Below are 16,555 nucleotides of genomic sequence, written 5' to 3'. Positions count from 1 at the left end.
ACATCCTAAGATCCTCCACCTAGTCTATCCCATCCCCAAGAACCTTAACACTACTCAGATCCGGAAATCATCACCAAAGATACAAATCAAGAAAACATTGAACAAAGCATAGTAGATATATAGAAATGAGAAGAACAACTTTGTAGAATAAATCAAGTGCAAAAACTGAATAAACTCGTAGATATCGAACTACAAGTCTCAGAGCGTTTTTTGGTGGCTAGGTCAAACCTTAGAAAAGAAAACGAGATAAAAGATAAGATGCCCTAAACCAAGACTTAACAAAATGTATATATAGTAAAAACATGTGAATCCCTAAAACTTAAAACGACAAGATATAGTGTCGGTTCAGGAGTCTCCTGAAGCGTGTCAGACGAGGCGTCTTCCTGGCATGCGTGATTTTGTCCGTGTGCATCCAGTGGCTCGATTGGTGTGAGTAGGAGTGGCTCAAGCGGTGTGAGTGAAAATGGCTCGAGCATGGTCGGTGAAAGTGGCTCGAGCGTGGTCGGTGAAAATGGTTCGAGCTAGGTGTATACAGATCCACTAAAACGATGATAACTCTTGAACCATACCTCTGATTGGCTTGAAATAAATGGCATTGGAAAGATGACTCAATTATCTACAACTTTGATGAAGACGTCAAAAGCTGAATCTCTAGACCGGTGGCTCGAGTGATGGCTCGATTGAGTGGTTTGACTGGTGACTTGAGAGTGGCTCGATTGAGTGGTTCGACTGGTGACTTGAGAGTGGCTCGATTGAGTGGCTCAACTGGTGACTTTAGAATGGCTCGAGTGATGCGTTCCTAACTGGTGACTTGAGAATGGCTCGAGTGATGCGTTCCCGACTGGTGACTTGAGAATGGCTCGAGTGATGTGTTCCCGATGTCTCCTAGATACCTTAAATACTCTGAAATGCACAATGTATGCAAGGATGATGCAAGAACTACCTAGACATGCAAAGTGTATAGAAAGGACTAGAAAATGATACAAACCAATGAGTTATCCTAGCTAAATGAATGATAAATATATGCTAAGAAGAGACAAAATATAGACATATCAATGGGTATTCTTCTCCCTTTTTAGATATAAATCAACAAAAAAAAAATACATTTAGTCACGTTTTATAATCTATATTGATCCACATTATCGGCATCTACCAATTTTTTATTGTCCAGTGCTACAGGATCTTCAACAGTGTATTAACATCTAGATTAATTTAAACTCAACTATTTTATATAGTTCATAGAGTTTAAATTAGGATGTTGATTAACATCTTCACGTTTTGGGTTTTAGATTCACTGGAATCTATCGTCTTTGAGTGTCACTTGGTCAATACGCGATTAGTTCAGAACAAAGTTGAAAACTACCAAAACGTGTTAAAAAATTCAAATGCGATCGGACCATATACGTAGTGTGATCGGTCCGTTCTTTTGTGCTCTTTGGGGTCATACTTTGAATTTATATCATTTACTATGACCAATTGATTCAAAGCCTCAACCTACAAACCGGTCAACTACCGATGATAAATTTAAACATAACTAAAAACGTATGATAACAATGAAACGACTACGACACTTTGTCTAGTGATCTAAAACTACATGACGCCATAGCTTTTCATTTTCAATTTAGGACTGCTAGATCTAATTTTAATCATATGTAATCTCGAACTACTAGCTAATATATTTAACAGCTAATATGAAAGGAATAGTCACATTCTCTTTTGGACATTAATATCTATATCTACCACTTAACACTACATGCATGCCTAGTGAATTCACATGGTCCAGATGCCTTGTACATATAATTTTTATATTGGATATATCTATGAAAATTCAGACTAATTTCAAATTCAGACTAATTTCAAATTCAATATTGTAGTCTCTATTATTGTATAGTACATCTAATTGATGAAAGTCGATATACGACACGAAGTACATATTTTGTAGATCTTATAATATTTGTTTGAAAGTTTTTAGATGTATTCTGAATTACTCAAACCAGTGTTTTTTTGACTGCAATAGTCGTGATATACTTTTGGCTTTTGTAAGTCAAATAACTTCGGTTCCCTGCTAGACACTTGAAGACAAAGCCTCCAAAACTGCCTTTTCTCCTTTTGAGATATTACAATATAGTAATATTTATGAGTGGGAAGATAAGGCTGAAGTTTTGTGGTACTTACTTTATACATAATACTCCGATACTTATCGAGTAAAAAAAAAAGTGGATTTCTTTGAAATAAAGCAGGTCATAACCTAATTATTGACAACAAATAATTAAGGGGATATACTATAATATTATTTTGAAATAAAAAGGACTTTTGCCAAAGAGAAGCACTAGAACAAGGAGAAGACAAACCAAAACATGCCTTTATATCGTTCAATTGTTTAGTTATATATTTTGGAACCTCATGGTCTCTCTATCTTTTTTGGTGGATTTGCATTATGTCTCCTCACTTCTTAGTTCTTTCTTATTAGTTAAATATTTTTCTTAGTTAAGTATATCATCAGCCAAAAGTATGAAAGATTAAGGCAGTCGACACTGCAGTAGTTGATAATTCTTATATATTAAGTTAGATTCAATTTATCTCACAGAAAGATTCACCATACACCATGCCAATACTTGATCTTGAAGTGACAAAAAGAAACTCATTATAACACCAATGTGAGAGTTTAATTGAATAGTCTTCAAGTGGAAAATAAAATAATGCTGCATATGCTGCAACTTTACTCAAAAACTTGTTTACTTATTATTCTTTCTGTCTCGTAAAGATTGATGTTTAGAAAATTTTACTTATTTTAAGAAAACAATGATTATTGAGTTTAAATATATTTTTTTCTTTGACTAAAGAGATATTATTTAATTTTAAACCAATAACAATTCAAAATTTTAAATATTTTCAATAATTACTTCTTGAAGTTTACAAAACATCAATTTTTGTGGGACCAAAAAATATCCCAAAACATCAATTTTTACGAGAGAGAGAGTATATTTTTCTAGTCTTTTCTCTTTAGTTATTATAATTATACCGGTGAAAAGTATGTGAAGATAATGATTTACGAATATAAGTATGGATTAAATTATATCTAAAAGGGGTCGCAGATCTCAACCTTACATGATTGAAACCTTATGTTGAATTTTAGCTTTTTGTAAAGGGGACATGAACTTAACTTATGTAGTGAGCAACTACACACTATAATATAAGGTACAACTACTATGGCACATTTTAACATATGCATAATGCATGAATGTCTACTTTTATAGTATATATAGGTTACTTACCCTTACTTTTAACAATTAAAATGAGAAGTCGAATAACTAACTTCAATGAAACTGCATAATCTCAGTTTAAAATAATAAATAAAGATGTTTTGGCTTTTCAAAAACATCTAGAACAGATCGGAAATACTAGTTATATGTTTTCATGGCACTCGAAATTTCTAGAAATTTTTACAATTAATTAATATATTAAGACTTTTTAAATCTACTGCTCATAATCCATTATTACATTAAGCCGGTCCTGTGGCCGGCCATTCCGAAAAGGAAACCCCAATATGTATGTAATCTTGTAATATAGATTATAGATTATGATTTGATCCGACATCCCGGTCAGTAGAGAAAGCAAGTAAACATTCCCATGGACCAAACTCATAATTTGTATGATCTTATTCTTATGCCTATCTTTCTTTGTATTTTATAAAAAGAAATTTGTGTCAATATTAATATGCAAAACATGCTCAAGAAGTTAAACCTTTTTCTTACCACGACATATTGGCTTTTCACGAGTGGGCTTACACACATCTGTTTTTTTTCCCTTGGTTCATGAGATTGTGGGGGAGCTGCTTTTTACGGTAGCATAAGTTCTGACTGTGATACTGATATGTACACATAATCTATTTCTACTTCCTCATCTTTACATTCAGAGAATTTAGAAACGAGTTCTTTAATCGTACAACAAAACTAATTTTCCAAGCTTATGTTACAAAATATATATTTTAGTGTACAAAAACCAAAACCCGTCTTGAGTTTCTTTCTTTATGTCTTCCAAAGGAAACCAGGAAACTTAATGTGAAGTAGTGTTCTTGTCATAAAATTCTCCTGTGGAAAAAAGTCAGCTTTCATTTTCTGGGCATAAATCAGTCAATCATCTGGCTCAGCAGAGAAATCAGGCTCTTCGGGTTTCTTAAACCGAGGCAATTCAACATCCTTAACTCTCTGAGCTGCAACACCACGTCTTGTATTAGCTGCAAAGCGCGAAGCCAAAACCATAACTCCAATGTTCATCTTTGTTCTAGGACTCTGCTCAACACACTCTTCTTCTTCCTTTTCTTCTTCTTCTACTTCTTCTCCTTCTTCTCCTTCTTCATTGTCCATCGATTCAATCGCAGTGAGATTATTCTCCATAACTCTTCTCTTGTACCTGCGCCAAGCGGCTTGTATGAAGCAAGCAGCCCAAGTCCTCCAATGATGAGAGTAGAATCTGAAAGTATGTTGAAGCTTCTTGCTGTGTAACCGCCTAAACTGATTGGCTACAAACTTCAAATCTTCAGCTCGAAGAGCGAATGCTTCGACTTCAACTAATGCCCTAACTGTTCTTGTAGAAGAAGGTAAATTCAAGGTTGATTTTGGAAGCAAAGCCCAAGAAAGAAGCTCTTCCCCACAGAAGTCTCCAGGTCTTAGTATTATCGTGTTGAAGAAACCAGTTCTGCCTCCATTGGTTGTGGAACTCTCGAGTCTACCTCTGATGATGAAGAGCATCTCTGATATCAAGTCGCCTTCACGTACAAGGTAAGTCCCTTCAGTACATAGAGAAGAAACCAGGCGCTCACATATCGCATCAAGCAACTGATCATCCATTTGAGAGAAAAATGGGACCTGCATAATTCAGTAAATAAGCATTTCTGAGATACAAACGGATTGAACCAATTCTTGCATGAACCAAGTAATAGAAAGACTTACTCTTCGAACAAGATCTAAACATAGGTGACGTTGAATATCACGGCGAAGATCAGTGGGTAAACTTTGCAGGAGAATCTCTTCATCGACTCCCCTTGTTGCAAGCCACTTATACTGCTCATATCCCCTCACACGGTTTCTCAATTCTTCAGGAAGTTGGCGATGTCTCATCCACTCCTCTGTGTCTCTCTTCTTCAACCTCCATTCCTCAAGCCGTACGGTCAAAGATTGCAGATATGTCTAACAAACAAAAGGTAAAACCAAATAAACATAAGAACAAAAAGCAGATACTTCTAAAACTTATCCTATAATGCAGGAAGCCATACCTGCATATTCCCAATGAGATGTGCAAAGAGGACAAGACCAAAGATTGCAATGAGAACAGCAAATGTGGTTTCTCCCATGAACATGGTCGTGGACAAATTCTGGCCATAAGAACTACGGATATGATAATAACCGGAAAAGACCATCAGATTTCAAAACTTGTTATCAAAAAGGCTAATTTTTGGATGATCTGTGTAATATTACCTAAGTTGTTGCAATCCCCACCACAAACAGTAGAAATATCTCTCAAAAAAGTCTGAAGACACAACTTTTTTAGTGATTGCATTCCCGAATATCCCATACTTAAACTCGCCATTACGTGCATCGCAGAGTTCGAACACTTTTGTGACATTTGCCCAACTCATCTGTTTTACGTCATACATTGAATCACAGTCTAAGTAATAGAGCTGACAGTTGTTGACAAGACCATCTTCTCTGTTGCATTTCGATTTCCAGCATGATGTATATCTATCAACTGATAATATATACCATGCCGCACCAAGCACCTGCTCAAACCAAAAACAAAAAAGCCTTGTTATTATATTGTCGTTAATATTCATAGTATTGAATGAAAATATTGGAAGATAAAAAGAAGAGGACTTCATTGATAATCATACATGACTAGCTAGCATGTATAGCAAAAGATTATAAGCAGCTCCAGCCCAAGCAGTCTTTGTAACCACTCCAGTCGCTTTAACGATTTGAGAACTTAACGGAATGATAAGATAGAATCTAGGGATGTATTGGAGGAGCACAATCAAAGCAATGGCATTGTTGTTATGATCAAACCGGTAACTTTTTGTGGTCGATATAACAAACCAGATAACTATCTGAGGGAGTGGTAACGTCGCAATGAGATCAATGATGAAGTCAGACTTAAGATACCTCCAAGCAATTGCCTTAGGATCCATCACAAGCTCACCTCTACCAAACACTCTAGTACTTGAATTGGGCGCAATGAAACCAGTCCTAAACTTAATGAAAATGTGAAGCAAGTAGAAAAGATCCGCAATTGTCCTGAAGAAGGTAACAAGGATACTTAAACTCGTATCAGTCCTTGCACAGGGATAGTTCTTATCTCCTCCAATGGCTGGCACGAAGAAATACAACGGGTCGATGAAAAGAGCAACCATACAGGAGACAATGAAGACCCAATTCCATTTCAAGACAATCTCACTCCCTGGATCAAGAATGGTCTTGTACCATGAGACTTTAGAAGATTTGGACTTGTTGTTGTTGTTGCTAACTTTAGAAGCATCAGTGTATCTAAGTCTATTTCCAGGTAAGAGATGATCAGGCCTTAGTGCTGAAGGTAAAGAGAGCTTATAAGATTTGCTCATTGGATCATTCACTGCCCATATAGCTTCTTTGCTTTCTTTCCCTTCTGAATAAAACCTGCAAAGCAATACAACAAAACTCAAATCTGCAATCTGAACCCTAAATAGAGTATAACCCAGTACCCAAAATCGGAACTTGAGCTTTTGATTCAATAGAATTCCACTTGTAACATCTAACAAAAAGACAAATCTAAAGCAAAGTTTTGATTTTTATTATACTGGGCTAATCAAATTTCACGAGGAGAGAGCTAGTATGACCCGTATAAATCTAACGGAGGATTCAGAAACTGAAGATTAGAGAGAGAAAAAAAAAACTTACATAAGAAGCTTGTCCTTCCTTAACTCCATTAGAAGAAAGCTCAAGCTCAAGCTCAAGTAACTAAACCACTTTTTTGATCTAAAACAAATCAAAATTAGAAACAGAAGTTTATAAAAACCATTGCTTTGACACTCTCTCTCACTCTTACTCGTTCCAAATCTGAGAAGGATGGATCGTGGATTGGTTTAATTCCTCCGGAGAAGATTGAACGAGGGAGGGAATATACTGAGTCACGGGACGAGTCAGGGAGCGTATCTTCTTCTTTTGTCTTTTTATTTCCACCTATAAAGAAAAAGCTAATCGGAAGGGATATTTGTTTCTTTTGGGAATATTTGAGCCATCGGAAAAATAAAAGACAAGAAGTCAACAACACATTTGACTATGTGACATAGTTTAGTTAATCAAAGTCATTAGTACAATTTTTACCATTAAAGAAGTAAACACTAATTAGACAATGATGCCACCTTGCTTACAAAACCCTTTTTTAGTCTCGTACGAGTTTTACAATAATACGTACTAAAACAGTAAACACCTACTTAGACAATGCCACATTGCGTACAAAACACTTTTTTTAGTCTTGTAGTCAGATCCAATCACTCACAGTTTCACCTTCCAATCAGAAGCAGAAACATTGATGATGAACCACTGAATCTCAAGTGAATTATGAGAAAAATAATCAAGGTAGCATAAGCAACATGTTTATCTGTACTTCAACTGATAATATCAAAACTTTGCGGGATTTATAAAACATTGTTATAACTTCAAATTCCCAATTTCTAATTTGACATGATAATCAAACTTCAAACTATGCTGATTTCTACATAAAACTCATCATTCTATATTTGGATCTAATTCAAAACAGTGAAGAAAACAAAGCTTCAATTGTGGAGCTTTATAAAAAAAAGAAACAAGACACACTGTACATGATTATTGATGATGGAAAAACCAAAATTGCTGCTAACAAGATCATAACAAATCAAACGAACCAAACAAAATTGAACAACACGTACAAATCTACTTAAGAAAACTAACATCTTCTTCACCAATTCAAAAAGCTTTCACCTTCAGGTCTCCATCTTCTCCCTTCTTCAAATCTATAAACCCTATCCCTACAAATCGGACAAGTCGGGACTTTCATCAACCACAAGTCAACACACTTGCGGTGAAACACATGCCCGCACCGAGGCAGCTTCCGACACCACTGCCCTTGTCTGAATCCATCGATACAAACAACACAGTCGTCGCTTCCGTACTCTGTTACAGGCTCACGAAACTTGAATTGGGGAAGCCTCTTCACGCATCTTGGAGACAACCCATCAGAGTATTCGTGACGACGATGGCGACGGAGACGGTGTCGGTAGTTCCGGTGAAGAAACCAGTAGAAAGCGAAGAAGAAGGTGAAGCCAAGAGACGTGAGGATAAAGAGGAAGGCGGTTACAGCTACAGGGATCATAATCAGACCAACGAGAAAGTTCGAGAGAATCTTCGTTGGTAAATTCTTCGTGTTCGCCTTTGGTGGCGGCGGAGACGGAGATGTCTCGCCGGAGATTGAGCCAACATCGTAGGGAATAGGTATTGACATCGGACCGGATTGAGACGGAGATTAAAAAAAATCTTCACTTTAACGAATCAAACACTTACTCTGTTTAAGAAGATGAATAAAAGAGAGATCTTTATTGATCTTGAAGATCGAAATATGGATTCAAAAGGGTTTGTCTGATTCTGATAGAGGAGGTAACGCTAGTGTGGATTTAATATATATGCGGGAATATTCGGACATTTTTTAGTAATCAGTTTGACGATAAACTAGTTTTTGTCCTTAAAATACTAAAATTAACTCATGATTATCGTGAGGCAAAGTGTCTTTTAATGAATTTTGACAAGAAAATTTTTGGACGTTTTTGTTAATGAATTTTGTTCTGATCGTTCACATCCATAATTAGTTTATATAGTATTATTCTTGCTAAACTCATGGAATATAAAACAAAACTTTTCGTTGGCTCAAATACTTTTTTAGCTGATGGTGGGTTTTTAAACTTTAACGTAAAACTCATGCTATAAAGGTCAAGGGTCTGTTCACTTGTGTGAGTAAATCAATCAGTGCTAACTCCTAACTTTCGATTATGAAAAGATTTAGCGTAGTTAAACACAAATGCAGACACACGTTTAATCAATCAGTGCTAGCTCGTAACCTTGGATATTATGAAAAGATTAAGCGTAGTTAAACACAAACGTAGACACGTTCTTGTTAAACAATCTGGATTCAAGAAAACTAGAGGAGAAAACAAGGGGCGAACGCGAAACAAGACTAGTACATTCAATTCAAGGATAACGTATTGGTGGTTATCTTAAAAAAAAGGTTCAGTTTCGGTTCCAATTATTATTATATCTGAGCTTCCTATCTGGTAATGCCGGGTGGGAAGTGATAGGGACAACCCGACAAGGGCAGCTTCCTCGGTAACTCCATTCCTCCTTATGTCACCACCATACCTTTTCTTTCAGTTTCATCATTTCGTTGCAACCATTTTTAATATTATCTCATTCTTTCTTCACATTTTTCGGTTAATTCACGATTTTGATCCGGTTATATCCGGTTTAGCTTGGTTTTTAGAATAGTGTCTCCTTGTCATGCCCATTTTGGCCCATTAACTATCGCCTTCTAAACCGGCTTATAGGTAATTTTCTTATCGACTGTCCCAAATATAAATTAGTCCATATTTCACTACATTTTAGGACTAACGGGATACAATACAATATGCCTTACATGAATGTACTGGATCATAGAACTCTGTTTCGTGGGAGTGTTAAAGAGGAATTTCTGTGGTAAATTTGATCAGCGTAGTTTAGCAAACGTTTTCTGGAGTCTTGACTCTTGACTATAAATAAACCTTTAGTCAACACAGATAAGTAGAAACTAAATATTACAACTATACACATGTTAAAAAATGGGAACAGTCAAAGAAATTACAATGGCAAGCAATTACAATACACGCATCTTTAGAGTTAGTCATATGATACATGCATCTTTAGAGTTAGTCATCTTTCGAGTTAGTCATATGATATAAATAGTCAAATAGATATGTTGCATTTCAGAGATAAACATTCTTATAATTATATTTGTCTTCCCTGACAGACAAAGAGAAAATAAATAATACAAATAAAAACACGTAGCATCATGGGTAAAAATATTGTTGTTTTTTCTACCGTTCTTGTTTTTCTCTTCTCTACATCATATGCAACTCCTGGCATTGGAACTTTCTACACGACTTACACTCGTAAGAATCTTGTTTTGTGTGTTTACTACCCAAATTATAAACCATATATAAAAATAGATAAACAATAAACTTATATATACATTTTGATGTCTAACTATAGCAAAATGTTATAAAAATCATAACGATCATTGGTCTTTCATTTCATGTTTGATAGCATCGGCATGTTACGGAGGTAAGCAAGAAGGAGTGTTCATAGCTGCAGCGAGTGATCAATTATGGGACAATGGTCGAGTTTGTGGCAAAATGTTCAGAGTGAAATGCACCGGAGCTCGTAACGCCGTGCCTCACCCTTGCACGGGAAAATCCGTAATTGTCAGAATCGTCGACCATTGTCCCAATGGCTGTGCTTCTACTATCGATCTTTCCCGAGAAGCTTTTGCTCAGATCGCTAATCCTGTCGCTGGGATTATTAACATTGATTATACTCCGTAATTGTTTCTCCCATTCTTATCACCTATATTCTTTTTTTAACTATAGAGAAGTTCGTATCCAATGTTTTACTAATGAGATTGTTAATTTGTATTTCAGGGTCTAAACGTCGATGAAGTTCTCAAGGAAAATAATGCTCAAGTCTAGAAAGTCCTAATAGAAAATGTCTAGCTAGCAGCATCACGAGTTTGTAATAACGTTTCAATATATGAATAAAAATCGTCCACATTCATATACAAAATAAGATTGCATATTAAACAATAACGACCATCCAAAAGAAATTACTATATAAAATATTTTTAGATTTTGTTTAATTTATTTTTGATTTTCATTTTAAAACAATGTATACCTTAATTACTTTTTCTTTACATTAACATAATTTAGTAAATAGAAGTGAGAAAAATGAATAGAATATGGAACTGGAAATTAGTACAACTATTTTTGATCACATCAAAGAAATGCTTGCGACAGGTAACAGGTTCTGTTATGTATCATATACCAAATAGAGGGTAGTAACTTAGCTTGATCTAAGTATCTAACATCGAGATTTAGTGAACGAACATATCTCAACAAATGTATGAAACTAAGATGCATTCATCCTATTTTATCAAATGAGAGATAAATATATAAATTATGGTTCTACAAAATAGAAAATAGACAACCTTTTAAAAATGACAAAACATGTTCATTATAGTGCATCCCAAACTACTCGGACAATTCAACAAAACCCCCAATCCCAGCAAACTCATGCCAACTTCGATGAATCTCAGAATTAACAGGTTACCAAAGAAACCCAATCCGGAAGGAAACCACATCAACCTGAGGTTAAAAATTTAAAATAGTCGGATCTTTCCATGAATATGAGGAGATATGGACTTGGGACTACAGATAACCAAACTATCAAAATCAGAAAACCTATAACAGAGCTCTGCCGCAAACAAAAAAGCTTACATGATTGCATAGAAGTTCATAAGAAGAGAGAAAGAAAAAAAAGACAAAGCTTATATATAATTTGACCAGTTTCGTTTAATATTTACACAACAAAGAGAAGAAAAATACAGACTTCAATGTGGCAATGTATCTCTGCAGCTGTCCATATTGTTGTTTCTGCCTAAAACTATCCGAAAAACTGCAATTAGGAACTGACCTTTTGAACACATAGGACCTAGTTTCCAACCTCGCTCATCGTGATAACTCATTCATCACCTTTCTCACCTAACGCCTAGTCCCGTTCAATCTAAACTTCTCATGGCATCCTGCAAATGTGGAAAGTAATGAAGTTTTGAGCTTCAAGAACACATACTGTAAAGATCAAAAGGGGGGAAAAGAGAGTCAACACTAAAACTTACGAGTAGGAAGGATAGGGGAAACGTTGATTTTGATTTTGAGGGCGTCGATAATAGAAAGAACTTCTTCGTTTCCAGATGCCATAAAGAGTCTCAGAACTCTCTCATTCAATTTCCCAGCTTTCAATGTCCTCTTTACATCACCAACCAAAACACAGCAAGCGAATCAATTAGAAACACAGCATCTCTCAACCCTATGTAATGAATCAAAAACAACACCACAATATCTCAAACTAATCCACTAAACCAACCACTGAATTACCAAAGATCAATAATACAAAAACTATTCCTCAAACTACTAAGGAACCCTACTGAGCTCTAAAGCTTTACACTTTCACCTAAAAAGGAAGATAACCTAAAAATTCCAACTTTACACTAAATTCGACAAAACCCAGAACCGAAGAAGGATTGAGATTAAAAGTTATTACCGCGAAGAGGTCAAGTATGATGTGATCAGGTAGATGGGAGAGATCGTTGATGCGAGAAAGGTTCAACACGGCGGCGTTGACGGTGAGGGAGAGCAGAGACGGAGGAGGGTTTCTCATTCAATCAGTCTTGAGAAGATTTGATTCTTCCAAATATTGAAATTAAACAAAAAGTAATTGCTTCAAAGCTTCCGTCTTTGGGTTGTTTTCTTTTTGAATCCGCCGCCTTTCTTCTTATCGTCGGCCACTGAATTCTCACGATCGATATCTATGTAGAGATGATCTCTCTCGTTCGGAAACGTTTCCAGAGAGAGAAGCCAAACAAAAAAAAACCAATTTTTTTACATTTTCACGTTTGTCTATTAAACGCTAAACGCAGCGTTTGGTTAGCGATACACGATAAAGATGGGCCGAATTTATTAAAAAGTCCACTAATTTGGATCCGAAGGCTTTTGAATATTTTGTGAAAGCATGACTTGTGACAACACCTATGGAGCTATCTAAAGATTACGTGGTGGAATTGAATTGATGACACAACTACGGCTCTGACTGGTAACATGTGTTACTATTGACTTATGTTGAGTTATGGTCTCAACTCAAATTTTATTCAAAAATGTTACCAATCACTAATAAAACTAAATTTTTTGAAGTTGAGTTTGAATAATCATGTGTTATGGTTGATGTACAAGTTTGATGTATATCTTTTGTAAAGTTGTTAACTCAAAAGATTATTCAACATCATGGAAATTGTCATGTGTTAGAGTTGAGTTATCAGTTTTTTAAATTATTCAATCGATTATTTTTTTAAAAAAATATTTGTTATTTGTTTCTATTTTTATGCTAAGCACCCGTAAACAACTTTGGTCAAAGATTTTTCTAAAATTTTCTAGTGTTCATCAGACTCTTTCAAACGAAAAAAGTTGTTCCTACTATTATTCGTCGTTGAAACGTACACGGAAATTTTAAGTTGTATATATAGATGCCTAAAGCTTATTGTCAAATAAGCACACTTTGAAGAAACAGTACGTAGTATGGTTTTCTTTCTTCTACTCTTTTTATCCATCGAGTTTATATATATGTTTAAAAATATTAGTGCATATTACTAATATATTTTATTTGTTTTTGATGAAGATGTCTAATGAAGGTGGTGCAGCTGGTGCAGCTGGTGGCGAGGATGTTGGTGGGAGTGGAAGTATCCGCCGTAAGGTAATGAATATATCACATACGCAGTTTAAAAACGTTGGATGTTTAGTATTTAATCTTTTAATGTGTATTATAGAAACAAATTGTATGGAATGATGAGTATATCAGAATATTCTTGGAGCTTCTTGATGTTGAATTGGCTAGAATTAGATAAAAGCAGAAGCTACCGAAAGAAATCGGCCGAGTGCGGATTTGTGAAAAGTTTTTGGAACAAACTAAGATAAATCTTCTGTGGGATTCTTTCAAGAGCAAATACGATGCTTTGAGAAATAAGTGGAATGCTTATAAGAGGCTGAGAAATTTCACTGGAATACACTATGATCAGAACACGGGTTTGATTTACATGGATCCGGACTGGTGGGTTGACCGTGAAAAGGTATTTTCTTTTTTATTTTATTTTTTCTGTAGTTTAAATTAGTTAATTTATATATTAATAGTAACTTAAGGTTATGTATTATTTTTTGTAAATCCAGAAATAAGCTTGTTTGTAATACATATTTTATTTTGCTAGCTATCATATTAATATTCTTAAAAATATTGTGCAGGAGATACCATATGCCAAAATTATCCGTGAAGAAGGAATTCCCCATATGGAGCTTATGAGACGCATATTTGGTTGTCAAGGCAGTAAACCAGAAGCTATGTACCCAACTCATAAGCAAGATGCAAACAATACTGAGGTAGATGAGAGGCAATCAGTGGACAAGTTCGTTCCGATAGCCGTAGATGATGATGGAGATGATTCAAACCGTACTCCTACAAAGGATGCACATCTACAGTCTCAAACCATCACAAACGAATCTCCTCCACTGTCGCCAATTGGTCCAGCGAAGCGGTCAGCTAAAAAACAATCACGTGTTACTCCATACCCAAGTAATCGAGGGAAAGATGTACTACGGAGTGGAGAAAAGAACATGCCACGAAGAAGAACGGCATTTGAAACAGAGATGGGTGGACAATTCAAAGAAATGATGGAATTTCGTCGTGCTCAAGTAGAAGAGGCAAGAGAACGTAGAGAAAAGAATGAAGCTACACCATACAAAGAGGCATATGGAGTCTTGCAATCAATTCAAGGTTTGACAAGGTGGACAGATTTTTGGTGGGCGTGTATCAAAGTACTAAAGGAGGATCTCTTTGCCCGAGAAATGATGGTCTCTAGTGAAAATGATCATGATAAGATCATATTCTTGGAGGGTTATACGGGATATGATCGTAACGGAGATCTCATTGGAAATCGTCTCAATAATTTGCAAAGTTGCCAAAGAGGTCCTCCAAGTGTCAACCTGGATTTGAACATCCGTAACACAAACATGGAGACTCACGAAGAATTCAATGCTCCATCTCATACAGAGCTCATGTCATTATTCAAAGAGATAGGGTATGAAGGTGGAACCAAGAAAACGGGTTGTGATGGAGAATCAAGTCAGACGAAGACTTTTAATCTAGAAGATTAAAAATCTTTTAATAATATTCTTTTTCCTTTTTCTAATGCATTTTAGGTTAAGGTTTTTTTTTGTTTTTTTTTTTTGGTTCAATGCTAAGAAATTAGTTCTATTTTGCTTAATGTTACATGGTTTATGATTAATAAAATAATTAAGTTCTAATCCTAGTTTTTTTTTATTCTCATCTATTTATAGGTCATACGATTAAACGAGCTGTATTCTCGGGGTTTAGAAAATCTTACAGAAGACGAGTTGCTAGAGTTGTACAATCTAGAAGATGATGAGTATATGGATACGATAATGCAGCCTTTGATGGAGTATTACAATCGTTATTTTTCTAAACAACCAATGGCGGAAGAACGAGGATTAGGTTGGCAAAACCTTGAAAGGCAGATTCGTAACAAGCCGGTAAATTGTATGAACATGTTAAGGATGCATCCGGAAGCATTCAAGAACCTGTGCACAACGCTGGAGCAACGTTACAACTTACGGAGTACCGATAATATCAGTATTGATGAGATGGTGGCAATATTTTTGGTTACATGCGGTCAAAATGCATCTCAACGCTTTGTTGGAATGACTTTTGGTCGTTCCCAAGAGACTGCTTATCGAAAGTTCCATGAGGTATTGGACGCTGTAGAGAGACTTGCATGTGAGTATTTAAAAACTCCAACAACAACATCACTCCAGCACTATCCTCGTAAGTTACAAGAAGATTCAAGATATTGGCCTTTCTTTAGTGGATTTGTTGGAGCACTTGATGGAACGCATGTCAAAGTAATGGTTGGAGGTAGTGATGCAGTTGGGTATTTTGATAGAAATGGACAGAAAAGTCTAAACATAATGGCCATATGCGATTTAAACATGATCTTCAAGTATGCATGGCTAGGCGCAGCTGGATCCACACATGATTCATTGGTGTTGCAGTATGCAATAGATGGAGATCCTTTATTCCCGAGACCTCCTATAGGTAAGTATTATCTCGTCGATTCTGGATATGCGAACAAGCGGGGATTTCTAGCTCCATATAGAGGAAGCAGCAGAGAAAACATCAGATATCATCTTTCAGAATTTGATGCAGGTGCTCCGAGGAACAAAAAAGAATTATATAATAGGTGGCATGCATCACTTCGTTCTGTGATAGAACGAACATTCGGAGTTTGGAAAAAAAAATGGACGATTCTTGACAATTTGCCTCGTTATGATGTCAAGACTCAGAACAGAATTGTGCATGCTACTATGGTTCTTCACAATTTTATCAGGCTTCATAGAATTCCAGATGCTGATTTTGAAGACGAAAATGTCACTGCTCGAGATAGTCATGGACGACGATTTGCAGAAGGCGAACTTAATCGACTTGAGGAAGAAGAGGGAACAAATGATGGCCAATATATGAATAACGTACGAGATGAGATAGCAAATATGCTATGAAATATACGTCGTCATTAGTTTCTCTCTTTTTATTTTCTATGTCTCAAATGTTTTTCATTTTTTTTTACATAGGAT

The 16,555-nt window shown here is 35.8% G+C and overlaps 5 protein-coding genes across 8 annotated transcripts; 2 read left to right on the top strand and 3 right to left on the bottom strand.

Moving 5' to 3' along the window:
• Positions 1–3,887: 3,887 nt before the first annotated feature.
• LOC104721819 (cyclic nucleotide-gated ion channel 17) lies at positions 3,888–7,374 on the bottom strand. 2 transcript variants are annotated; one of them, XM_019233291.2, is made up of 7 exons: positions 7,078–7,374; positions 6,930–7,007; positions 5,891–6,668; positions 5,478–5,779; positions 5,276–5,387; positions 4,953–5,189; positions 3,888–4,868 (listed from the first exon to the last, which is right to left on the bottom strand). In XM_019233291.2, exons 2-7 carry the CDS (start codon positions 6,956–6,958, stop codon positions 4,134–4,136), a joined length of 2,193 nt encoding a protein of 730 aa, XP_019088836.1. In that variant the 5' UTR covers positions 6,959–7,007; positions 7,078–7,374; the 3' UTR covers positions 3,888–4,133. The 2 variants fall into 2 exon arrangements, with proteins under 2 accessions (XP_019088836.1, XP_087330606.1); XM_087474480.1 differs by having other exon boundaries at positions 6,930–7,113.
• Positions 7,375–7,795: 421 nt separating this feature from the next.
• LOC104721817 (RING-H2 finger protein ATL14) lies at positions 7,796–8,650 on the bottom strand. Its single transcript, XM_010439885.3, has one exon. The coding sequence runs from the start codon at positions 8,509–8,511 to the stop codon at positions 7,969–7,971; it is 543 nt and encodes a 180-aa protein (XP_010438187.2). The 5' UTR covers positions 8,512–8,650; the 3' UTR covers positions 7,796–7,968.
• Positions 8,651–10,014: 1,364 nt separating this feature from the next.
• LOC104721816 (putative EG45-like domain containing protein 1) lies at positions 10,015–10,874 on the top strand. 2 transcript variants are annotated; one of them, XM_087474481.1, is made up of 3 exons: positions 10,015–10,204; positions 10,359–10,632; positions 10,733–10,874. In XM_087474481.1, exons 1-3 carry the CDS (start codon positions 10,105–10,107, stop codon positions 10,737–10,739), a joined length of 381 nt encoding a protein of 126 aa, XP_087330607.1. In that variant the 5' UTR covers positions 10,015–10,104; the 3' UTR covers positions 10,740–10,874. The 2 variants fall into 2 exon arrangements, with proteins under 2 accessions (XP_087330607.1, XP_019088117.2); XM_019232572.2 differs by lacking the exon at positions 10,733–10,874 and having other exon boundaries at positions 10,051–10,204; positions 10,359–10,636.
• Positions 10,875–11,207: 333 nt separating this feature from the next.
• LOC109127485 (uncharacterized) lies at positions 11,208–12,798 on the bottom strand. Of its 2 annotated transcripts, XR_002034032.2 has the most exons (4): positions 12,408–12,765; positions 11,983–12,112; positions 11,781–11,889; positions 11,208–11,452 (listed from the first exon to the last, which is right to left on the bottom strand). XR_002034032.2 is itself a non-coding variant. In XM_019232310.2 (3 exons), exons 1-3 carry the CDS (start codon positions 12,522–12,524, stop codon positions 11,849–11,851), a joined length of 288 nt encoding a protein of 95 aa, XP_019087855.1. In that variant the 5' UTR covers positions 12,525–12,798; the 3' UTR covers positions 11,618–11,848. The 2 variants fall into 2 exon arrangements, 1 of the variants encoding a protein (XP_019087855.1); XM_019232310.2 differs by lacking the exon at positions 11,208–11,452 and having other exon boundaries at positions 11,618–11,889; positions 12,408–12,798.
• Positions 12,799–13,535: 737 nt separating this feature from the next.
• LOC104727662 (uncharacterized) lies at positions 13,536–15,061 on the top strand. Its single transcript, XM_087472282.1, has 3 exons — positions 13,536–13,610; positions 13,768–13,983; positions 14,153–15,061. Exons 1-3 carry the CDS (start codon positions 13,536–13,538, stop codon positions 15,059–15,061), a joined length of 1,200 nt encoding a protein of 399 aa, XP_087328408.1.
• The last annotated feature ends 1,494 nt before the right edge of the window (positions 15,062–16,555 follow it).

The sequence above is a fragment of the Camelina sativa genome, chromosome 11, assembly GCF_030686135.1.
Source record: "Camelina sativa cultivar CO46 ecotype springtype chromosome 11, ASM3068613v1".
In the NCBI taxonomy this organism is placed as follows: Eukaryota; Viridiplantae; Streptophyta; class Magnoliopsida; order Brassicales; family Brassicaceae; genus Camelina; species Camelina sativa.
The sequence above is the reverse complement of the archived record's forward strand: the minus strand, read 5'-3'. Positions and strand labels throughout refer to the sequence as shown.